Here is a 25,127-nt window from a genome sequence, read left to right on the forward strand (position 1 = left end):
AGGGTGTTCTGTTTAGGCTTCTACTCTACAACAGTCTCTCTACTTTTATTTTCCCTGTGGCATTGACTTTTTGAAGAAACCAGGCTTTTTCTGAACACCCCACATCTGGAATTTGCCTGTTGCTTTGTGGTGTCATTTAACTTGTTCTTCTAGCTCCTGTATTTCCTGTAACTGGAAGTGAGGTCTCAAGGCTGATTCCATTTAGGTCAAATCTGCTTGGCGGAAACACTCCATCAGTGGTGCTGTGGACTTCCTCTGGGATCACAGCGTCAGACTGTGGGACCCAGTGATGATAAATTTGACTGCTTGGCTAGGGGATGGCCACAATGTCTGCTGTAGAGATGTTTCCTTTTTGTGAATCTCGAGAACCTGCGAGATAATGTCATGTCAGTATCTTGTTCCCAACAGCCTTCTGCCCTGCAGGTTTGGCATCCTTGGTGTGCTCCACCTTGGTGCTCCTTTCATTGATTCTTGCAGTTGTGCTGGCCTCATTCTGTTGCTTCTTTACATTTACTAGTTAGCATTCCCCTTTAAAGAAAGGGTTTTTGTCTGTCTTTCTCTGTTTCTTTGCAGTGTCACTACAGACCTAAGGATTTACTTTGTGTATTATCAACTCAGTCTTTATCCTTTTTGTGCTGAGATTATCTCACATTTGGACAGGGAGGGCTCCTGTGTCCTGGGCTCGTGTCTCGCCTGCATCCTTGCTTTCGGCCCTGATCACCTTTGCATCCTCCCAGACCGGCCATTTCTCCGAGGTGCCTCGCTGCCTTTGTGGGGAAATGGAACTTTGAACCGAGATCTGAGCACCTAGTGTGTTTATTGCTACTGGAGTGCAAATATCTCCTTGAGATACTGCTTTTGTTTCCTTTGGATTTATACCCAGAAGCGGAATTGCTGGATTATATGGTAGATCAAGTTTTAGGTTTTTTTTGAGAATTATAATTTTTGTGTATGCAACTATTGAGCTAAACCTTTTTTTTTTTTTTAATTCTTGACAGTGTTTCCAGCAGGTGAGACCTTGTCTAACCTACTCATGTGCCCAGGTGTCCCCTTAGTGTAAGTCCCTGCACCAAAGCCAGCACGTAGCCAGAGCAGATGCTCCTGCCTGGGCTACTTTCTAAACAGCATCCTTAAACCCCCGAGAGCCCCCCCACCCCCACAAGCCTGGCACGGGGTCCAGGCCAGGTGTTTCCTCCTATCTGTAGCATGCTGGTTGCTGTTGCCAAGGGAAGGCCAGAGATACCATTGGACAGAAAGGGGTGGGCAGGTGTACAGAAGGGCTGAGAACGTCTCCTTTAACTCTCTGAGGTTTCAAACACTCCTCTCGGAGCCCGTTTCCCTCGGTGCCCAGCATTGGTCAGTCGGTGGCACGGTCACTGTGGGTGGCCTGGTTGGGCCAAGCAGAGTCCTAGTGTCTTTCCTGGGGCCACACTGGAACCCGTCGTGAGGTTGGGCCCTTTCTCCCCTTCCTCCCTCACCCCGTGTCTTATCCCTTTAAAATCATGCAGAACTTTCCACTGACCACCAGAGAGAGGTTTTGTTGAACATGGTGCTGTCTTAATGATTTCTGATACGTTTCCCCATGTTATCCTTTCTGATATGAAAATTTTCACTTCTTTATGCAGACATTGTGGAAATAACCGAGAGGGTGATACCAATTGGGCTTTTATTCTATGTTTACTTTTTTTCTTTTAATCCTCACCCAAGGATATTTTTCCATTGATTTTTAGAGAGAGTGGAAGAGAGAGGGAAAGACAGAGAGAAAGAAAAACATCGATGTGAAAGAAACATTGATTGGTTGCCTCCTGCATGCACCCTGACCAGACCCCAGGCCAGGGAGGAGCCTGCAACTGAGGTATGTACCCTTGACCAGAATCGAAACCGGGGCCCTTTGGTCTGCAGGCCAATGCTCTAGCCATTGAGCAAAACTGGCCAGAGCTATTTTACATTCACTTTTATCAGAGGCAGGATGGTTTATTCTTTGAGAAACATACCTGCTTCAAGTTCAGTGTCACCGGAGAGAATGACCTGGGCATGGATGTTGCTTGTTCTGACGTTACCACAGCCAACCTTTCTGGACTGTCTCCTTCCTGCTCCTGGGAGCCTGTCCCTCTCACTCAGCCAGGAGCTGTGCGTGCCTCCTCCTCCCTGTGTCCCTTCATGAGCACAGATTCTCTGTGGTTCCCAGGCTGCTGGGTGGCCATGACGAGGGTGAGAAAACAGTGCCGTGGTGAAGGCTCCCAGGCCATCAGCAGAGCAGACTCCCAATGCGCCTGGTGGAGCGGGACTCCAGGCTGACGGGCCTCTCCTCTCGGCCTTTCCCACAGACGCTGGGACTGAATGTGGACAGTCAGCAGGGAAATTGCAGGGAAAGTGCTAAGAGTTTGAAGGCAAAACAAAGCTTTTCATAACATTCCTGATTGCTTGACGTGTGAGAACTCACCTCTGAGTGATGCAAATGGGAAAGACAAGCACCCATACATCTCTCCCGCATCTCTCTCTCTCAGGACTTTCTGAAGACATTTTCCCCCGACGTCTTCCGGCTCTTCTGCCTGCGGAGCAGCTACCGGTCAGGTGAGCCGACAGGGCCTTTGGGGGATGGTCACAGCGTCTGCTGTGTGCAGCTGGGAGAGACTACTCTGACAGTGTGGGGAATACCAAAGTACTGGCTGAGTAATAAGCACCGTCTTGTTAGTGTGGTTGTTCATCCCCTAAGGCTTGGGCTCAGAAAGTAAGCCCGAGGATGCACTATTGCATAATACCAGCACTTGGCCAGAAGGTTCCTGAAGCTTACGGAGGCCATGGGTTTCCAGTCAGCCCTCCCCGTCCACTCCCCTTCCCTCCCCCTCTATGGGGTCTGGGCCCCGGAGTGCCCTCCACTTCCTGCTCCATGAACACAATTGGACCGGCCGTGCTCACACAGGGACGGAACCAGGAGCCCTCAAATGCGTCCCACTCAGGGCAGGCAGGCCCTGCTGTGCTGCGCTGTGTGATGCTCGTAGTGGAGGTGGGGTGAGGGGGATGGGGATGTCTAGCACCCTGTCCCTAGGGCCAGAGGTCTCCTCTTCTCTCTGGAAGGCCAGGTTTGGGGACACCCGGCACTGCCCTGCCTGACTTGACCACTGTGACAGTAAGATGGCGCCGGTGTCTATGGCCCCGCAGGAGCAGGTGCCCTTTGGGGGTAGGTGGGCTCCTCAGCCTGTGCACTGGGCACAACCATGTGACCAGGGAAGCAGAGATTGGGGTGATGCAGCCACAGTCCAAGAACGTCTGGGCCAGCAGAAGCTGCAAGAGACAAGGCAGGACCCTCCCTGAGGACCTTTGGAAAGGGTAGGCCCGGCTGACCCCTTGATTTCAGTTGTTTTTACCCCCAGAGCTGCAAGAGAAGAAATTGCTGTTTTTGCCCCCAGATCTGTGGTACTGAGGCACGATACCCAGGACACTGGCCCCCACCACTTGGGGAGCAGCTGACACGTCTATCCCTCTGGCTGTGCCTTTTGTGGGGGCCTGGACGTGGTGTCCAGTGGCTCAGGTGGGCTGGCCCAGGTGGGAGTTCTTAAATCTGTCTTCACGTGCTCTACCACGCTGAGTTCGAGGTCTAATCCTCTCCCTCTCCTCATAGCACCAGGTGGTCTTTGAGCTGCGTCAGGTACCCAAGTGAATGTTTCTGTTTCCAGAGTCAGCTGTCTGTCCATCTGTCAGCGAGAATGGGCCCCCTCAGCCAAAATGTATAGGGAGAGGTTTTTCATGTTTCTTCTGAGGTGATGAGATACCCGAGTCAGGACAGACTGGTCTGCGTGGTTCAGGCCTCAGGGAGGTGCAGGATAGGGGGCAGCTGTCCCCGCTCCACTGCTGGGTTTCTGGAGTAGCGTGAGGACGGCCTGGCTAAGAAACTGAGTCTGCAGGTGTGGGCACGCTCGACGAGCACCCTCAGCTAATCCTTCCCCCTTCCTCAGCTGTGGACTACAGCGACAGCACCATGCAGGAAGCTCAGCACCTCCTCCGGGCCGTGGCCGCGTTTGCCCAGGATGCTCGGGCCTACATGAAGGGGCAGCTGGTGTGCGGCCCCATCAGGGAAGACGTGCTGTGGGAGAGGTGGGTGCTCTCCCAGACCTGCCCAGAGGGCCCTGGGCGCCAGCGCGGGGCTGCCTGGAGGGAAGCGAGGCTTTTGGAGACTAAGGCTACTTGAGTGCTGGTGGGAAGGTCCCTCAGGCTCTGTGGCCTCGGGCAGGTCTGTGGTCCGCCTGTGGGTGGCTGTGAAGGTTGTAAACGTGCCAGGATGGTTTTTCCCGCTGGTATTTATTAGTGTGAACTGAACAGAGGAGCCCCTGTCACTACGAGGGTGAGGCAGGTGCCAGGCCAGAGGGAAGAGGGGGCTCCAGGGCTTTGCCTCCATGATTTAACACTCTGGCCCAGATGTGGACGCTGCTTCTCACAATGGCCAGAACTGGTCCCAGGGCCTGCCCAGCTGCAGGGTGGCCCAAACCCAGTCCTGCCCCAGGCCCGGAGAAGGGGCGGATCCAAAGCAAGTGGGGCCTTTACCTCCAGTAAAGAGGGGCAGCAGCGAGTTAGATGAGGTAAAGCCTTGTGACAGGTAGTGGGTGTGAGGGTGAGACCACACATGAGAGAGGAAGGCCCAGGGGGCCTGAGTGTCCTTGTGGGCTGGGGAGGAAAGGGAGAGGATGACCACCATGGAGACTGCGCTGGAGGGGCTGATGGGAGGAAAGAAGAGAGGGCTGCTGGGGTGGGAGTGGGACACAAGCCTGCTCCGCCAGAGGGAGGCCACCTGCTGTTGGCTGTGAGTGACACGTGTTTCTCATCTAAGGCTCAACCACACACAGGCTGCTGTGAAGGCCGCCTTGGCAGACGACTTTGACACGCCTGGGGCAGTGGATGCCGTCTTGGATCTCATTCACCAGGCGAACAGACAGCTGAAGGTGGTCACTAAGGTAACTCCAGTGGCCAAAGTAGGGTTTTTGTTTGGTTGGTTTTCCCTCATAAAGAACAGATGCCACTTCCCAACTCTCTCAGGTAACCATCTCCCACAACCGGTGGCTTCCAGGCCTCTCCTGACCTTCCCTAAGTTCCTGAAGCTGCTTCAGCCGAATGGGGCCTGCCCTGCTGGCCCTGCAGGAGGCACCGCCTCCCAGAGCCCCAAGCAGTAGGTGCGGCTTATGTGGGCACGGAGGTCCCAGCACACTGAGAGCCGCACTGCGTGCTGGCTAATGCAGGAGCACGCAGCCCCCCTGTTCGCTCGGAGAAGCTGAGTTCACTGCTAAAACGTGAAATGTGGGAGGAAGCCCTATGTTGGGACCTTGACTCACTCTGTGCCCACCCGACCTGTCCATTTTCTGGGCCTTGGTGTCACCCCACTCCTGAGGCTCTACCCTCATGACCCAGTGACCTCCCAAAGACCCCGTCTCCTGAGACCACCATCATGCTGGGGGCTAGGTTTCCATGTATGCATTTGGGGGGACACAAGCGTTCAGACCATAACATCCCCATATTCTAGGTGGGCGGGCTCAGGTGCAGGATTAAGTTACTGACCCAGGTCGTCTGGCTTGCAGAGTGGCAGCTCCAGCAGTTAGTCCAGGGCCCCCTGCCAGCTTGTCCGCATGGAGGCACAGCAGGCAGAAGTGACCTGTTACACCGTTGCCTTTAAAGAGTCTTCTCTGGGTCATCTGTCACAGGAGCCTGGCGGTCCCAGGAGCCCTGCTGTGTTCGGCTCCATCATCTCCTACGTTGAGCAATTTTTTGAGACGGTTGGAATTTCTCTGGCAGAACAACAGGTACACCCTTCTCTTTTCAGTCCTCAGTGGTGGGATATTTACAAGCCAATCCAATAAGAACCATTTTTCCCCTTTAATGGATACTTGTAAATGCCAATTTATGTGCTCAAAAGTACATTACATTCCTTAAAAAGTCAACACTCAGAGCTAATATCTTAACTGAAACTGCAACAATTCTAAGAAGCAACAGCACATTTTAGCTAGAGTGGTGTGTCATCAGTTCTGTACACACTCGTATTTATTTATTTATTTTTACTGTGTTTTTTGTTTAGAAAGAATCTCAAAATGTACAGACAGCTGTACCGTAAGAACATTTTTCCTGAGCCACCTGAGAGTAAGCTGCCAGCCAAGCTGCCCTCAGTGTGTCTCCTACAAACAGGAGCTGTCCAGCCCCAGCCCCTTGGGCTCCCCATTCTCCCCATGAGCCCTTTGGGGGCAGAGTCTATTCAGGACTTGGGGTGCTTTCAGCTGTTGGCCTTGTCTGGTACTTACTCTGCACCAAGCCAGGCATCGGCCATGTCTCTGAGGGACCTGGTTGCTCTTAGAGAAAGGTGGTCAGAAGGTAGACCTAAGTGCTAGGCATGCTCATTGTGCTTGGGCCTCAGCTGCTCCGGGCCCTTGGTGGGCAGAGAGGGAGATGAGTGTGGGCATACTGTGTGCACGATATCCAAGTTCATTTCTGTATCGCTCTATCTTGACTAAAACCCAGGGGTTACCACCAACACTTCAATTCTGGTTCCCAGTAAAGGGTTCATTCTGCTTTCCTCACTTTCCATACAAAAGTGACAGTGAGAAGCCTGCTTTCCAGTACCCTAAACGTATTTCCTTAGGTATTCTCCCAGTACAGAGTCAGCCTCCCACTGTGGGACACCCCCCTCACTCACTGGAGCTGACTCCCATCCCTGCCTGGACACCCTTTGCACCCGAGGCTGTCCCCTCAGCAGGCTGCCCTCTGCATGGACACTCCACAGGGCTCTGGGGCCCTCCACCTCTCCACAGAGCCTATCTTGCTCTGCTTCACATAATGCCTTTAGGTCTGTTGAGGATGGGAAAGTTAAAGGCTAAAAGAGCCATTTTAGACAACACTGCATGTGAACAGGTTGTTAACGGGAAATGGTCGGACTGCAGGTGGGAGTGACCATCACCGGCACTGGAATCACCTCTCCTCCCAGGTTCCTTTACAGCTCCGCCAGGTTCTGCTGCTGCCATTGGGCTGGGGCATGGGACAGCTGCTCACTGCTTTGAAGGGGTGGGGACTGCCCTGTTAGCTCAGCTGCCTGGCACTAGGGGGAGCCCACCACTTGGGGGGCTCGGCTGGAGGTGGGAGTCATGGAAGCCTGGCTCCTAGCTGCCCACCTGCTGTGATCTGGGGTCATCCCGTGAGCTGGGGCACATCTCACAAACTTTAAGTACAGTGAATTTCTGACCTTAAAACAAGTTGCAGTGTCTTTGTGATAATTCCCAGGTTTGCTTTAGTAATAGATGTCAGTTACTTGGTAGACTTAATGTCCTTTCCTGAGCAGTCCAGGGGCCATCAGCCAGTTCAGACAAAAGTGACTGGCCTGTGGTGACCAAGTTTTTGCAAGGTCTGTATTAATTTTCACATGAGATGCCCCAGAATCAGTTACTGAATAGGAAAAGGCAGACTTGGCCAAGTTGTGTGCCTGGCCCTTGTCAGAAATAGCTCCTTCACCTCCCCACCTCAAGGGCTGACACTGGAGCCCACTTTGGACTATTTTTCTGGGGGTAAGGGGCGGGGGGGGGGGGGGGGGGGGGGAGGATCATGGTTTTATAACAAGAATTATCTTTACCAGACTCCTCGGAGAAATGGCCTATTGCTGACTTGGTGCAAAGCAATAATTAAGGACCTATGAGGTTTAACACATTGTGTACCGCATAGAAATCTCTAAGACATACACCAGGGACCGCACATTTTTGGGCAAACTGCACGTTAGTTATACCATCATAATGCACTTTAGGTGTTGTTTTTCAATAATTATAACATTTTTGTTTACAAAAACAATTAAACAATTAAAGTTCCTAGTACTTTTTAAACGTATGGTACTGCGTAAAGCATTTTCCTCTATGAAGAGGGACCAAACAAAATTTACGTAAGTATCTAGATTTGCTCCTTTTTCCATTGGCGTGAAAAACAAGAACACTCGTGAGCGGTCCTTAACAGATGGCGCGCGAAACACGAGAAAACTAAGCGGTACGAAATGTGTTAAGAAGTCTGACCCAAAAGTAAAAGGTTGTGGGTTCTGTTTCTTCTTTTACACATGTGAACACAATGGCCACTCCGATCCCTTCTCCATTACGGAGGAAGGAATTGTGTAGAAGGGGGAGGACTTCTGGCAACTTGGAGTGGTGTAAATCCCATTTGACTTGTTGAAATGTCTCCAGCTGTGCACCGAGACTTGGTTTACAACTGTCCAGTGAGAACTGTGTGTGAGTCACGTGTCTACAGTTTCAAATACTTGGTTAGAGTGAATAGATTGGGTTTCACTGGTCAATAAGGCTTAGACTTCTAGACTCTGCCTAGTGAATAGATAAACGAACCATGTTTAGATGCTGGCACATCTGTGGAGCATCTGCTCCTAGCTTGTTTATGTGAGTCCAGGATTGGAGGCAGGAAGGCCTGCTGTAGGCCTGGCCCTGAGATTACTCTGAAGCCTGTGGTGGGTGCACTGAGTGGCATTAGGGACTGTGCCTGGGTGAGAGAGACATTCAGGAGAGGAAAGTGGAGACTTGCTAATAGCCCGGAACCTCACAGCCTCTCTTCCCAGACCGGTGAGAGCAGCCAGCCAAGAGTTCCCCTCAGTGCCTGGGGGGTATAGGGGGGATACATGCTGGATGGCTTAGCACAGAACTCACTGGTCCCATCAGCCAGGCACAGCTGTCTGGGCTGCTAGCAGAATCTCACTGGCTATACTACTCTGCCTGGTGCAGTTTGTTTCAGGGGACAGCGGCTCAGCCACACTGCACAGTGTGGTGGAGGAGTTGGTCCGATTCCGGCTCAAGGTCCGGCAGTTCGCTCTGGCTACGGGAGAGGCTACCAAGGAAGCCCGGCGGCAGCAGCTCCTAGAGAGGCAGCCCCTGCTGGAGGCATGTGACACCCTGCGCCAGGACCTTGCCGCTCACGGCATCAGTATTAAGGTGAGCCACTGCCACCGAGGCCCAGTGACAATGGGGATGACCACCCTGAGATGCTGGCATCACGAAAACATGGGGGAGGGTCCAAGCTCAGACATCCCCTGCGCTGATGCTGCTTGTGAACACAGATACCCATCCTGTGACGAAAAGGAAGGGAATGGGGCCAGAGCCAAGAGGACACCGAGGTGGAGGGACCTGGGAGAGGGTAGAGTCAGAAACTGGAGGGAGACTGCGGCCCTGGGACATGTGTACTCAAGCACCAGGGTGCTCACAGAGCAGAGCAGACCTGTGCTCCTGCCCAATCCTTTCCTGCCCCAAGTGGCCTTGCCCCAGCCTGACAATGGAAGGCAGCAGCTGACCGTTTCTAAGCATCCAGCTGCTTCCCCTAGTGTGGCCCAGACCTGTGGACACAGCAGGCAGTGCCTCCTGACTCTCTCACCCATTTACTCCTTGAGCCTGCTCAGCCGGGACCTTTTTCCTCCCCCACCCCCAGGACAGAAGCAGCACATCCACATGGGAACTGCTGGGTCAGAGGTCAGAAGACCACAAACCTGGGAGCTGAGGATGCGTGAAGCGGAACCACAGGCTCACAATGCGGCTCTGTGCTTGCTTAAGTCCCTATAGAAGCTTTACATTAAAGTTTTCCATTGTGACTATTTAGTCAACATTAAAATAAGTCAAACTGATATCATTCCATTGGTGTGTTAGTAACTATGTTTAAAAATGGATTTCTTTATAGTACCAACAGCCACAGACTCAAGTGCAGTTTAGTTAAATCAGCCAACATTATCATCTGTGATATAACCTAACCAGCCTGTGTCCCTGAGCCAGAGCCCAGGAATGTAAGTCGTAAATGGGGGTCCCAGAAGACGCCATAGGAAGGTAGGTGGGACCTGTGAGTGGGGCCAACAGGGCAACAGCTTCCAGGACAGCCCTTATCCCAAGAAGATCTTGTGGGGATTTGGCCATGCTGCCTGCTCCAAAGCAGGAGGAAACAGCCTGTACCTCAAGTGCTGGGCAGTGAGGAACCGGGGGATGGTCACTCTGGAGGAGTGGGACAGCAGGGGTGCGAGCAGGACATAGAGGTGTGACAGAGGAGGCCAACAACAGGAATTCAAGCACACGGCAGACTACCTGGGACTGAGCTTACTGGCCTGATCTCAGTCCCCTCACCTTTCAGGTCCTGGGTGGGTGCAGCCTCAGGCAGCAGGTAAGCACAAACTAGGCAGAGTTGTGGATAGCTTGGTGTGGCTCTGCAGCCATGTTTACTTTGTCATTGACATTCATGACCCTCAAAGGCATTTCTCTTCTATAGATAAGGAAACCTGTTTGGAAGCTGACACGCTAAAAGTGACTCAAGTAGTGCATAGTGCATGACAGAGTGCAGACCCAGGTGGCAGGCAGGCCCTTTACAGAGAGACATCCAAACAGGTCGAATCAGTACTGGGGAAGCAGACTGTCCCCTGTTGGCCGGATGCCTAACTTGCCCACCAGCAGTTCGGTGCTGCTTTCCTGGTCTCAGGGAAGCTGCCAATAAGTGTCCTTAGCTGGGCTTGTGAGGATGCTCGGGTTTACAGAAGAACAAGGAAGCAATTACTAACTTCATTTAAAAGTATCAGTCCCTGGCTACTTGGGTATATCCTATCTCCCCCTTTTAAGCAGATATTTTGTACTCAGAGCAAAAACTTAAGTAACAAATACACAAGAATAGTTCCTATGACTGCTAAATTTCATTTATATGTAAAGAAATGATGACATTTCAGGCTTATGCTTCAAATTATTTACTTTAGTAATATTGGTAAAGCACTGGTAAAAAAAACATTAGATAGATAAGCTTATATATGTTTATGTCCCTAATACCTAACGATGTCCTCAACTTAGGAAGCTGAAAGATGGGTTTTGGCTACTTAAGAAAAAAATAAATAAAACTCTACATTGAAATAAACCAGGTCTCCCTTTTAATAATTAAAAGTTCATGGCTGGTTTAAAGAAAGTAAGATCTGTTTGGGGTGACATATCTGTAATCATCAGGGCAGACAGACTTTTAAAGGAACCAGCATTACTAAACAGTAAGAGAACACTCAAATGCATGTGTTAGGAACCAAAACCCCCACGGAGAAATGGCGACAAAAACAAGTCTCTCAGGCCACTAAGAAAACACCCCACACAACCAAACAAAAGTGAACCAGAGGCTAACAAGACAATAAAACATCTCATTTACAACGATTTCAGATATATCAACTTCTTTAATGGAATCTAAATCTTCCTGAGGACATACCCACCCATTTCCCCCATTTTCAACCCAGAAAGCCTACTGTTATGCTCTGTTCAGTCCCCCCAGGGCCCCATCATCCTGAAGCTGTCCTCCCAAGAGAACATACCAGTGGCCAGCCACATCAGGAACATGGCACCCCACCCACTCATGCACACTCTGCTGGGCCCCGCCAGCCACCACACATACTTGTGTGCACAGGCATGAAAAAGTGCAAGTGTAAGATACAAGGTATTCCAGAGCTCCCACCAGGGCATTCAAGTATCAGTGTCCCATTAAGTTTCCTTCTTGGATTTTCCCATGGTACCTCCAAAAAAATTTCCAAGGTCAAACTGATTACTGATTATTCTGAATACTTTAACCAATTAACCCAAACAGCCAGTACTTAGTATTTCTGCCCAGACCTTTTCAACATAATCACAGTTTGGAAAATAAAAATTAGCTAAAGTAAATGCCACATCCTTTGGTGGATCTCAATTTAAAAAAAGCAAATCTCATTATTCTCAAAGCTATTTGGAAACAAATGGCTGGATCCCTTTGAGAGAACTATCTAATAAGGAGAACTTCTTGCACAAATGCCTACAAATTCAGTTGAATTGGTTAAAGACTTTCTCATTTTCAAATGATTCCCCATGTTTTTGTTATTGCTGGGAGTACTTTGTTTAGTGTCATAATGTCTCAAATTGCGTATTAATTTAGCCAAAAATTGCTCATTCCCAATTCTTACATTCTCTACATCCACCCATGTAGCCTAGACTCCAAGCCTCCTAAGCAGCCTGTGCTGCTCCGGTACCCAGAAGATTCAGACATATGGACGTGGCCTTTCCCATTACAAATGCTATTTCTCCCACCATGGTGCTCACTTTCTTCTCGTTTGCATCAGCTCAGGTTTCAAAGAGTCTGTTGAATGCAGGTCTGATTTCTGCGATCATGTCCGAGGTAGTGGTGGAGCGGCCATACTTCTGGAAGGCTTGGTGGTTGCACTGCCTTGTGAGGGAGCACGCACCAAAGGCAGCCACGAGGAGAGGGCTGAAACTGCAGGGCAGACACATTAGCAAGGCGCTGTGGGAGGTGGAAGTCCTCCCTCCACGGCTTTGTCAGACATCAGGGACCTGAAGACACCAAGGCACTGATTTCCTTCCTGTTTCCACTCTGAGACCCCAAATTGGCAACTTCTCGTCTGATATACCACTGAGGCATAAGGCAGCTATACTACAGTTAAAATAACCATTAATCCTCTGATACTGATATTCCCTAACAAAAGTCATATCAAAAATACCTATCCAACTGGAGGAAGGTTAGAACAAAGCATTTTCCCTGGTGAAAACCAGACCAGGACTTGTTGATGAGCGTTTAGAAGTAGGGAATATTCCCAATCTGAGAATGCAGGTTCTTCCTAACATTGCTAGACTTCCGCTGTCGCTCCTTCCCATGTGCACACATGGACCCGTTTGGGGACTGCTCCCTGCCTGCCAGGTGTGCTGCAACCTCACAGGCCCGACACTGCTTTTCCAGGTGTCAGGCAGGGCTCTCCAGACCCAGGATGTCCCATCCTGGCATGTGTGGCCATCTATCATCATGAAGGGTGCAGCGAAGAGAAACTGAGGCTCACAGAGGGGTAGGAACTGCCAGAGTTCACTCATAAGCTAAGAGCAAAAGTGGGTCAAAGCCCAGATCCTAGAATTCTGCTGCCTCTTAAAGAAAACTTGTCTCTCAAGACAGCATCAAGGTAAGCTCTACCTTCACCTGCATATTTTTTATTTTGTTTTATAGAAGGTATGCAACGAACCTAGAACAGTGTCCTCAAACTTGGCTGCACATCAGAATTATCAGGATAGCTTCGAAGGCTAGGGCTGCCCCAGACCCCTTTGGTATCGAATGACAGAAAGGGGCCCAGATTTAAGTAAAAACTCCCCAGGTGAAAATTTGGGGATCAACCTCTGCCTTGAAATATCTTCCACGTAACAGTAACACCAATATTTCATTTGGAACATTCCAAGTAGCTATTTATGAAACGTATGAGCTACTAAAATAGCTTACATAGTTCAAAAATTTCAAAGTGGGAGAGATGAAGATGTGGTATACCCATTTGTTTTCTCAGGTCCGGCATGGAGTGCCCACTGCACTAGAACACCCAGGAATCCCGACAGGAGGTCACCTTGCCCACCACATCTGCGGTTACTGCCCTGTAGGTTGCACTCGAGAACTGCAGAGCAAAAGTGAGATGGGTGTTAGAGTGAGTGGCTTGTCTCTGCTCAAGGTGTGTTCCAGGTCATCTACCCTAACCCTAACCCTGATTGCTCTTAACAAGAAAGCCCTGTATTTTACAGGAGAGGAAACTGAGGCAGGCAGGGGTCTGGCTGCCCCAGAACCACCTGTTTAATATCGTGGTGAGTGGACACATGACTCCACCACTGAGGGATCTGCTGATAGAGATCAGAGAAGAACATGCACAGCAAGTGTGGGCCCTCAGTCTTGCAGGACACCTCACACTCCAGAGAATCCACCTTCAATAACATGCACACAAAGCTGGTGCCTCCTGAATGGGCTAATCCTCATGACTTCATTTCTGTTGTGTAATGAGAAATTTCTATTTCTTTGGAAAATATCTTGGAAACAGGTTATTATATGTTCTGAATGTGTGAGAGGACCATCCAGCAATAAAAGAACACAAAGGTTTCAGGATCCCTCAGAGAACACTCACTCCGTCTCCTGCCCAGCATGCGAGAGACACAAAGTGAGACATAGGTGACTAAGGATGCCTTCTGTTCTCTGTTGGCCCCGATTTCTGTGATCTAGTCAGCAACTCTATACCTAGGCGACTGTTCTTTGTATTAAATTCTCTGTTAAAATAACTTGTGAATTTTTTGCCTGTGGATTAGATTTTTATGTTTTCAGGGAGCTAGAGATGTTATATTATACAGTCTCTGGTTATGAACATTGTGTAGATATGAGCAGGTGTGACAGCCCATCTTGCTCTCACTAAACGGTCCACAAACTCCTATGGAAAGAATGTGACCGGAATATTTGTCACATTCATCACCTGGAGATTTCCACTAGTGTCAGCTCCTGGGGTTTCTTCACTTTCCTGTCATTTTTATAAAATAGGACAAATGCAGTAAAATATTCAAGTAACTTCATGTATGTTGCAGGCAAGACAGAGGTGGCAGGGTGTGAACTCTAGAGCACCACCTGCTGTTACAGCCACCTTCCCACTGGGCTGCTGCTTATCAATCGTTAACACAACTTTAGCCACTGCACCTGGTATCAACTAGGATCAACACTGATCCTGGTATTACTTCCCTTTGCAAAATAGTGAAAAATGAAAATGGACTTTGAAGAAGTTGTGGTTAACAAGCTCATCAGGAAGTCCCTCTGTTTGTGGAACATGTGATGCATATGATGTGTGAGCATGTAAGGTAGGAGGGACCACATGTGATGTGCGAACATGTGTGAACGAGGTTTTCCTAGGGCTGTACCCACATGGCCACACTTGGTGAAGCCCAAGGCCACTCACCCTGTTCGCCATCGGAGATCACGTCCTGCTCCCCTTTCTGGACCACAGTCACATTCCCCAGGGCCTGGCTGAGTCTCAGCACCGCTCCACGGCGATCACTGCTATCCACGGGGTCTCTCAGCTACAATGCAGGACACCACAGGCAGAGCTGTCATCAGACACTTGACAGGAGCCCACAAATGTGGATACAGTGAACATCATCCTGATCCTCAGACTCTCACATCTAAGGGAATCCCCCGGCACAAGACGGCCCTCCATATAAAGACACACGTTCCATCCACCAGCTAGAGAGGCCTTGGTGGATGCCAGCACAGAGGCTCGAGATAGAAATATTGCTCTGATGGCTGTCCCCTATCTTGTCAGATCAAAGGTAAAGAACACTGCTCATGGCTGGGATTTTAAAGGTCTGCAGAAGGGATTCAACTTCGAATGATAATGCACTAATATTTATGGAGCACTTGATATGTAAGGACTTGTGAATTTATATGTATTATTTCATTTCATCCTCACATACAGTATGAGGCAGATGCTCTCATTATCCACATTCCACATGTGAGATAATACAGGATAGGGATGGAGTTATCTGCCCAGAGTACAAAGCAGGAGGGGCGACTGACTGCCCAGAGCACACCACCCTGCCTTTCATCTAATCAAAGATGCACTGATTGGAAGATGTCCCATCATTACACCCACCACCAGGAGAAAACCACAACACTGTTAGCACATGAAAATGCATTGTAGAATATGCACGCGTCCACCCCAAATCTGCAAGTATGTCCCTGTAGACCCACCTGAGGGGCCCAATGGGTGCAGAACCACAGAGTGTGTTCCTTGCCCCTCCTCAGGATGAGGAGGGCTTGCACTCTGTCTTTCCAGTGGTCAACAAACTCACCACAGCTTCAGACAGCCTGATGAACTCCACGTGGTTGGGAGTGAGAACGGCCTTCTGGTAGCCTTGGATGAGGGTCGGCTGCTGAGCTATCAGCCACAGCCCGTCCTGCACAGAACAAGGACTCCCATTTACTGCTTGGCCTTGGGCACCCGGCTATGAGGAGGGGACAGGAGAGAGAGGCCACACTCACTGCATCAATGACGACAGGGATGGATCTGGCCTTTGATGCTTCTAAAATGCCCTGCGAGAAAAGAGAGCTATGCTGAGCAACAAGGCCATTATCTCTCCAAGGAATTAAGAGAAAACCAAGCACTTCCTTGATGAATTTCAACATTAACTTATCAACAAATAGAAAGGAAATAATAAGGTAATTGCCTAAATAAACAGAAAAGACTCAAATGAACTAATAGAGCATAGGCAACTCTCAAAACATAAGCCCACGGGCAACATTATACACAGTGCTGGGTCCCAGGCTAGCCCATGAAGGCCAACTCCAAGCTAGTGTCTCCAGATTTCTAATAGATATTAATCCTCAGGATTCAGAAATGAGAAATCTGAAGTCTTGGGAATTCCCCAAATTATCAGCTTTTCATATTCATGTGCTTTATGTATTTTTCACACAGCTTTTATGTATTTTTCACGTCATGTGTTTTACAATAATGAGTAATCATAATAATAAAAAGAAAATAATTTCTCTCTGAAAAGGTTATACTCAAAGTTCCAGAGGTTTTTTGCTAAAAAAAATAAAACATTTAAAAAATATATAGAGTGTGGGGGGGAAGCAAGATGGCGGCGATATAGGCAGACGCGTCCCAGGTCTTGTCCCGGAGCAAACGGAGTAAGCAGCTGAAACTAATAACACCCACCCCGAATTGGCAAATTTACTCAGCTGGTGAGACGGCTTGCAGCCTGGAAGGGCAGACCTCCCCTGGAAAGGTTAAAAACCAGGGATCTGGGCAGGAAAGTTTGCCAGACCTGAGCCCAGAGGGTCGGAGGGAGACCGCATGGCAGACAGCCGCGTCTCTTGGGACAGACACAGACCCTGACCAGGGTAAGGAGTTCCGCGGGTTTGCTGGCGCCAGGAGATTTGAGATTTGGATTTTGTGATTGCGGAGAACTGAGACTAAAGGGGGCATCCTGAGGAACTGATCAGACCGTGCAGTGCCCATAAGAGAGGAGCGTTTCCCAGACCATGCAGTGCTGGTAAGAGGAGCGTTTCCCAGACCGGTAAGAGGAGCGTTTCCGCGGCCGGCCGGCGTTTGTCTGTTTCTTTGTTTTCACTGAACCCTGCTCATAGGACAGTTCGGATACAGACACTCACCTGTGCTGAAGAGAGGGTGAAGGTGCAGACGAGGGGAATCTGGGGAGAGGCTGAGGAAAGAGGGGGAGCCGGAGGAGGTGGCAGCGAATTGAGTGCTGAGACCCCCCTGGGCCCAGGACTGGGGCAGCCATTCCTCCAGAGGGTGGAATTCCTCCCCCCAGCCCCCCAGGCAAGGAGCACAGCCACACCCAGATTCCACCCTGTATGAGATAAAGGACTAAAACAAGCTGATTAGTCCCTGGGAGTTACCAGGGTCTGGCCTATAGAGGGATTTTCAGTCCCACCAACAACACAGAGCAGGGTAAGGATTAAAAAAGGATAGAGAAGCTGTATAGCCTCAGAGGCCAACCCAAAAACACTGCCACCCAGAGGTTGAGCCACAAACTGACTCTTAGGGGAATACAAATTAAGGCAGACTGGATCACAAATACGGCCTGCTTTAAAATCAGGACTGTGATTTACAACACGGAGGAACAGTGTAATGCAGGCAACACTCTCCTAAATACCTGGCAGGACCAAGGCGAACCAGGCTGAAGAGTAGAAGAACCGAAAGACCATCACTACTGCAAATTTTTTCTTTTTCTTTTTCTTTTTAATTTTTTCACCTTTTTACTAAGAAACCAATTTTTTTTTTTTTCTCTTTTTCTTCTTTTTCCATCACCTGATTTTACCCTTTCAATTACCACATTTTTATTTTTAACCAGTATTATTACTCCTACCATTTTACCATTTTTTAAAGTGCCATTTTATTTTCTCTTTATTTTCTTTTGGGATTAGTGTTCTCCATTCTATTTTCATCGTTCCTTTAGCATTAATTTTCCCTATCTCAATTCCACCTCTTTGCTAAAACCCTCTTCCTTACTTTTCCCCTTTTGGTGTCCTGTTTCTCTTACCCTATTCCTGCTCCAGACTTTCCCAATTCCCTCTTTTTACCCCCTGTCTAATTCCACCCTACTTATATATCCTATTTCCAATCTACTGCTCTAAATCCTTATACACCTATTCTTTATCCTTCTTCACTTTCCAACCATTTTTTTTTCTCTCTTATCTTTCTATTGTTTTCTTGATTGTTGAATATATTGGGCTTTTTTTTTTTTTTTTTTTTTTTTAATTTGTTTGTTTGTTTTGTTTTGTGTTTTTTCTTCTTTTTTAGGACTGGTTGTGAGGTTGTTTTTCTTTTTCTTTTTCTTTTTCTTTTTTTTTTTCTGCTGGTTTTTCCCTTCCCTCCCCCACCCCACCCCAGCTATTTTTGTGCTTCTGCTTTCCCTTACCCCTCTGGATATTATTGGTGGTTTGTAGTTTGCATTCATCTCCAGGGATCTGTTGCTGGAATTTGTTGAGATTAGTGGCAGTTCTATTGGAGTTTGCTCCTCATACGGGGAGTCTCTTCCCCACTTCTACTTCATTCTCTTTTTTCGCTCTCTTTTTTCCCCCCTCTTTTTTCCCAATTCTATTTTTGCACTCCTTTTTTGTTTGTTTTTTTCTTATTTTTCTTTTCTGTTCTCTCTTTTATCTTCTTCTCTTCTTTCTCCCTTATCCCCTAATTCTCTTAATTCGGGTGGTCACCTTTATTTGGAGTTATTAATATTGTGAATATACTTGTGTTCAGTGCCTGGTACGTTGTGCCTTGCTCTGTTGTATTTTGTGCCTTTAAATCAACGCAGCAGATCCAAGCAACAGCAGCCCCCTGATCACCGCAGCCTCCTGATCACCGCAGCCTCCTGATCACCACACCCTCTGTCTGTGGAACAGCAACTGTACGTGAAGCCTCCCCCCACCAGCCAGAAGAGCCAACACAGCTGTGAACAACACCCACCAGAGGAGCTGCTGCCAACTGGAAAGCAGCTGCTACCGCAACCGTCTGAGCAGCAACCACAACCCAAGGAGCCCCTGCCACCCAGGGAGCAGCCACTGAACACCTCAACATCTACATATGTCAGCGAGATCAAACATGGGTAGGCAAAGAAACCCCCAAAGGAAAGAAAAGGAGGACTCGCCAGAAAAGCAGCTAAGTGAGACAGAGATATGCAACATGACGGAAAAAGAATTCAGAATAAGGTTCCTAGAGTACATGCACCACATGTTCAAGAAGCAAGAAGAAACAGATGAAAAACTCAACTACTTATGCAAGAAGCTAGAAGAAACAGATGAAAAAATCAACAACTTAAGTAAGTCCCAAGAAGAAATGAAGAGTGACATAGCTTCAATAAAAAACTCCATTGAAAGTATCAACAGTAGACTAGGAGAAGCGGAGGACCGAATTAGTGAATTAGAAGACAAGGAAGCAAAACACACTCAAACTGTACGGCAAATGGAGAAAAAAATTAAAAGACAGGAGGAGAGCCTAAGGGAGCTTTGGGACAACATGAAACGAAACAACATACGAATAATAGGGGTGCCAGAACAACAGAAAGATGAACATGGATTAGAAAACCTATTCGAAGAAATAATATCAGAAAACTTCCCTGAGGTGGGGAAGAAAAAAGTCACACAAGCCCAGAGAGTCCCAAACAAGGTGAACCCGAAAAGACCCACACCAAGACACATCATAATTACCATGGCAAATGTTCAGGATAAAGAGAGAATCTTACAGGCTGCAAGAGAGAGACGGAAAGTAACATACAAGGGATCTCCCATTAGATTATCAAATGATTTCTCAACAGAAACACATCAGGCCAGAAAAGAATGGACGGAAATCTACAAAGTGATGCAAAGCAAAGGACTGAATCCAAGAATACTCTATCCAGCAAGGCTATCATTCAAAATTGAAGGGGAAATAAGAAGCTTCACAGACAAAAAAGGGCTAAGGGAGTTTATCACCACCAAGCCAGCCATGCAAGAAATGCTAAAGGGACTGGTGTAAAAAGAAGAAATATCAAGCTCAGAAAGAAAACAGCCACACACACACACACAAAAAGAAATGGCTACAAACAAATACCTTTCAATAATAACTTTAAATGTAAATGGACTAAATGCTCCAACCAAAAGACATCGAGTGGCTGAATGGATAAAAAAACATGACCCATACATCTGCTGTCTACAAGAGACCCACCTCATTAGAAGGGACTCACACAGACTGAAAGTGAAGGGATGGAAAAATATCTTTCACGCAAATGGAAAGGAAAAGAAAGCTGGGGTAGCAATACTTATATCTGACAAAGTACATCTCAAAGTGAAGGCCATAACCAGAGATAAGGAAGGCCACTTCATAATACTAAAGGGATCAATACAACAAGAAGATATAACCCTGGTAAACATATATGCACCCAATGCAGGAGCACCCACATACATAAGAAAACTTCTGGAAGATATCAGGGGAGAGATCGACAACAATACAATCATAGTAGGGGACTTTAATACACCACTGACATCACTGGATAAATCCGCTAGACAAAAACTCAGCAAAGAAACAGCAATCCTAAATGACTCACTAGATCAGATGGACTTAATTGACATCTTCAGAACACTTCACCCCACAGCTGCGGAATATACATTCCTCTCAGGTGCTCATGGGACATATTCAAAAATAGACCACATATTGGGTCACAAGCAAAGTCTCCACAAATTCAAGAAGATTGAAATCATAAAAAGCTTCTTCACAGACCACGATGGCATAATGTTAGAAATAAACTACAATAAAAACAACCCAAAATACTCAAACACTTGGAAGCTGAATAGCATGTTATTAAATATTGATTGGGTTACCGATGACATCAAAGAAGAAATTAAAAACATCCTGGACACTAATGACAATGAAAACACAACAATCCAAAACCTCTGGGACACAATGAAAGCAGTCCTGAGAGGGAAGTTTATAGCTCTACAGGCCTATCTCAAAAAACAAGAAAAAATGGTAGTCAATCATCTAACTCTACAACTCAAAGAATTAGAAAGAGAGCAACAAGAAAACCCCAGAGTGAGCAGAAGGAAGGAGATAATAAAGATTAGAGCAGAAATCAATGAAATAGAGACCAAAAAAACAATACAGAAAATCAATGAAACCAAGAGCTGGTTCTTTGAAAGGATAAACAAGATTGACAAACCCCTAGCCAGGCTCACCAAGAAGCAAAGAGAGAGGTCCCAAATAAACCAAATCAGAAATGATAGAGGCGAAATAACAACAGACCCCACAGAAATACAAATGATTGTTAAACAATACTACGAGCAACTCTACTCCAACAAACTGGACAACCTGGAGGAAATGGACAAATTCCTAGAAAAATACAACATTCCAAAACTCAATCAGGAAGAATCTAAAAACCTCAATAGGCCAATAACTATGGAAGAAATTGAAGCAGTCATCAGAAAGCTTCCAGCAAACAAAAGCCCAGGGCCAGACGGCTTCACAGGGGAGTTCTACCAAACATTCAAGGAAGAACTAAAACCTACCCTCCTCAGACTACTACAAAAAATTCAAGAGGAAGGAACGCTTCCAAGCTCATTCTATGAAGCCAGCATCACCCTAATACCAAAACCAGGTAAAGACATCACAATGAAAGAGAATTACAGGCCAATATCCCTCATGAACATAGATGCCAAAATCCTCAACAAAATCTTAGCAAATCGGATCCAGCAGTACATCAGAAGGATCATACACCATGACCAAGTAGGATTCATCCCAGAGATGCAAGGATGGTACAACATCCGTAAATCAATAAATGTGATACATCACATAAACAAATTGAAAGAAAAAAACCACATGGTCATATCAATTGATGCAGAAAAAGCATTCGACAAAATCCAACACCCATTTTTGATAAAAACTCTCAGAAAGGTGGGAATAGAAGGATCATACCTCAACATAATAAAAGCCATATATGACAGGCCCACTGCCAACATCATACTCAATGGACAAAAACTAACACCATTTCCCCTAAGAACAGGAACAAGACAGGGATGCCCACTCTCACCACTCCTGTTCAACATAGTACTGGAAGTATTAGCCATTGCAATTAGGCAAGAAGAAGGAATAAAAGGCATCCAAATTGGAAAAGAGGAAGTAAAACTGTCCTTATTTGCAGATGACATGATATTATACATACAAAACCCTAGAGACTCCATCAAAAAGCTACTAGACTTAATACATGAATTTGGCAATGTAGCAGGATACAAAATTAACCCCAAGAAATCTGAGGCATTTCTATACACCAACAGTGAACTTTCAGAAAGGGAGATCAGAAAAACAATCCCATTTACCATCGCACCAAAAAAATTAAGATACCTAGGAATAAACTTAACTAAAGAGGTTAAAGACCTCTACTCAGAAAACTACAGGACGTTGAAAAAAGAGATAGAGGAAGACATAAACAGATGGAAGAACATACCATGTTCTTGGATTGGTAGAATCAACATCATTAAAATGTCCATACTACCCAAAGCAATCTATACATTCAACGCACTTCCCATTAAAATACCAATGGCCTTCTTCAAAGATCTAGAACGAACTCTCCAAAAATTCATCTGGAATAAAAAAAGACCCCGTATAGCTGCAACGATCCTGAGAAAGAACAAAGTAGGTGGGATCTCAATGCCAGATATCAAGCTGTATTACAAAGCCACTGTTCTCAAAACTGCCTGGTACTGGCACAAGAACAGACATATAGATCAGTGGAATAGAATAGAGAGTCCAGAAATTAGCCCGAACCAATATGCTCAATTAATTTTTGACAAAGGAGGCATGAACATACAATGGAGCCAAGATAGTCTCTTCAATAAATGGTGTTGGGAAAATTGGACAGACATATGCAAGAAAATGAAACTAGACCACCAACTTACACCATACACAAGAATAAACTCAAAATGGATAAAGGACTTAAATGTACGACAGGAAACCATAAAAATTCTAGAAGAATACAAAGGCAACAAAATCTCAGACATATGCCAAAACAATTTCTTCACTGATACAGCTCCTAGGGCAGTTGAAACTAAAGAGAAACTGAACAAATGGGACTACATCAAAATAAAAAGCTTCTGCACAGCAAAAGAAACCATCAACAAAACAACAAGAAAACCCACCTCGTGGGAAAACATATTTGCCAACGTCATATCGGATAAGGGCTTAATCTCCAAAATTTATAGGGAACTCATACAACTTAACAAAAAGAAGATAAACAATCCAATCAAAAAATGGGCAAAGGATCTAAATAGACACCTTTCAAAAGAGGACATTCAGAAAGCCAAGAGACATATGAAAACATGCTCAAAGTCACTAGTCATCCGAGAGATGCAAATCAAAACAACAATGAGGTACCATCTCACACCTGTCAGAATGGCCATCATCAACAAATCAACAAACGACAAGTGCTGGAGAGGATGTGGAGAAAAAGGAACACTTGTGCACTGCTGGTGGGAATGCAGACTGGTGCAGCCACTATGGAAGGCAGTATGGAGGTTCCTCAAAAAATTGGAAATGGAACTCCCATTTGACCCTGTGATCCCACTACTAGGAATATATCCCAAGAAACCAGAAACACCTATCAGAAAGGATATATGCACCCAGATGTTCATAGCAGCACAATTCACCATAGCTAAGATCTGGAAACAGCCTAAGTGCCCATCAGTAGATGAATGGATTAGAAAGCTGTGGTACATCTACACGATGGAATACTATGCTGCTGTTAAAAAGAAGGAACTCCTACCATTTGCAACATCATGGATGGAACTGGAGAGCATTATGCTAAGTGAAACAAGCCAGTCAATGAAGGAAAAATACCACATGATCTCACTCATTCATGGATAATAAAGACCATTACAAACTTTTGAACAATAATAGATACAGAGGCAGAGCTGCCTCAAACTGATTGTCAAACTGCAGTGGGAAGGCCAGAGAGAGTTGGGGGGCAGGAGGGAAGGGAGTAAGAGATCAACCGAAGGACTTGTATGCATGCATATAAGCATAACTAATGGACATAAGACACTGGGGGGTAAGGGAGGGTAGTGGTTTGTCAAGGGCGGGGGGGGGGAAAAAGGATACTTATGTAATACCCTTTGTAATACTTTAAGAGGAAAATAAAAAAAAAAAAAAAAAAAAAAAAATGCTATGTTATCAAACATTAAAAAAAAAAAAAAAAAAAAATATATAGAGTGTGGCAAAAGCAGATTTACAGTTGTGAGTACGCAAAGCAGTTTATTCTTGTATTATTATTAACTAGAAGCCCGGTGCACGAAATTCGTGCGGGGGGGGGGGGGGGGGAGGTCCCTCAGCCCAGCCTGCACTCTCCAATCTGGGACCTCTTGGGGGATGTCCAACTGCCTCTCACAATCTGGGACCAATGGCTCCTAACTGCTCGCCTGCCTGCCTGATCGCCCCTAACTGCTCCCCTGCTGGCCTGATTGCCTCTAACCACCTCTGCCTCGCCCTGCACCTGGGACCCAAGATTCCCTCCTCTGACCGGTTGTAGGCACCCAGGACCCGGGCTGGCCACAGCTGCAGGGGACTGTGGGCGGGCGGCTTTGCCCAGGCCGCAGCCACAGGCACCTGGGACCGCGGGGTGGGTGGCTTGTCCCTCTCCCAGGCTGCAGGCACAGGTGCAGCCACTGGCGCCTGGGACTGTGGGGTAGGCGGCTTGTCCCTCTCCTGGGCCGCAACCTGGCTGGTCCCCATCCCTCTCTCCCCAGTGTTGAGTGTCTGAGCGGTTATGGCGTGATGGTGTGAAGGCGTGATGACCATTTGCATGTTAGCTCTTTATTACAGAGAATTGTATTATCTTCTATATGAACAACTGTAAACCTGCATTTGCTCCACCCTGTATATACGATCAGCATATGGTTGCTTATTATTATTAACCAGTAGAGAATTACCTATTGCATTAGCATGTAAAAATCTCTACCTTATACACCTGGTAGAAAACATGAGAGAATAAAACAAAAAATATGGTAAGCAGAAATAACTTAAAACATTGAAACATAAATCCATATATGTTTAATTAAAAGCGATAGTCCTGAAAATGAAATGTGAAAGCCCACAAAGCATGAGCTGCCCTGCCCAACAGTCTCATCGGACTTTGCTAACACTGGTTAGAGTTGGGAGCATTTTCAAAAGCCCCTTCAAAGAGGTATCAGGGTATGGGAGCCTATTTCCTTCTTTAACAATGAAAATACTCTGCTTGCCTTTAGTTTGGCTCGACTGTTAAAACTGATTTGGCTTTTGCTGATTCAGATTTCTGAATCTCTGGTGTCATGTT

At 46.9% G+C, this 25,127-nt stretch overlaps 2 protein-coding genes across 7 annotated transcripts in view; one reads left to right on the forward strand and one right to left on the reverse strand.

Moving 5' to 3' along the window:
* CARS2 (cysteinyl-tRNA synthetase 2, mitochondrial) overlaps positions 1 to 9,628 on the forward strand; it is a 35,289-nt gene extending 25,661 nt beyond the window's left edge. Inside the window, exons 10-15 of one of the 2 annotated variants that reach the window (XM_070408591.1) lie at positions 2,508 to 2,574; positions 3,957 to 4,095; positions 4,826 to 4,949; positions 5,691 to 5,789; positions 8,739 to 8,945; positions 9,436 to 9,628. In XM_070408591.1, the coding sequence (XP_070264692.1) occupies positions 2,508 to 2,574; positions 3,957 to 4,095; positions 4,826 to 4,949; positions 5,691 to 5,789; positions 8,739 to 8,945; positions 9,436 to 9,504 (705 nt within the window). In that variant the 3' untranslated portion in view covers positions 9,505 to 9,628. The remainder of the gene's footprint in view (positions 1 to 2,507; positions 2,575 to 3,956; positions 4,096 to 4,825; positions 4,950 to 5,690; positions 5,790 to 8,738; positions 8,946 to 9,435) is intronic. The other variant, XM_070408590.1, reaches the window with a different exon arrangement.
* Positions 9,629 to 10,707: 1,079 nt separating this feature from the next.
* NAXD (NAD(P)HX dehydratase) overlaps positions 10,708 to 25,127 on the reverse strand; it is a 36,375-nt gene continuing 21,955 nt past the window's right edge. For 3 of the 5 annotated variants that reach the window (XM_070408596.1, XM_070408597.1, XM_070408592.1), the window contains 5 exons: positions 15,814 to 15,864; positions 15,624 to 15,728; positions 14,732 to 14,852; positions 13,300 to 13,420; positions 10,708 to 12,249 (listed from right to left, as the gene is read on the reverse strand). In XM_070408596.1, coding sequence (XP_070264697.1) covers positions 12,099 to 12,249; positions 13,300 to 13,420; positions 14,732 to 14,852; positions 15,624 to 15,728; positions 15,814 to 15,864 — 549 coding nt within the window. In that variant the 3' untranslated portion in view covers positions 10,708 to 12,098. Of the gene's footprint in view, positions 12,250 to 13,299; positions 13,421 to 14,731; positions 14,853 to 15,623; positions 15,777 to 15,813; positions 15,865 to 25,127 lie in introns of all 5 variants that reach the window. The other 2 variants (XM_070408593.1, XM_070408595.1) reach the window with 2 other exon arrangements.

The sequence above is a fragment of the Myotis yumanensis genome, unplaced genomic scaffold (assembly GCF_028538775.1).
Source record: "Myotis yumanensis isolate MYYU_CA2020_CCGP unplaced genomic scaffold, mMyoYum1.0.hap1 SCAF_3, whole genome shotgun sequence".
NCBI classification, from domain to species: Eukaryota; Metazoa; Chordata; class Mammalia; order Chiroptera; family Vespertilionidae; genus Myotis; species Myotis yumanensis.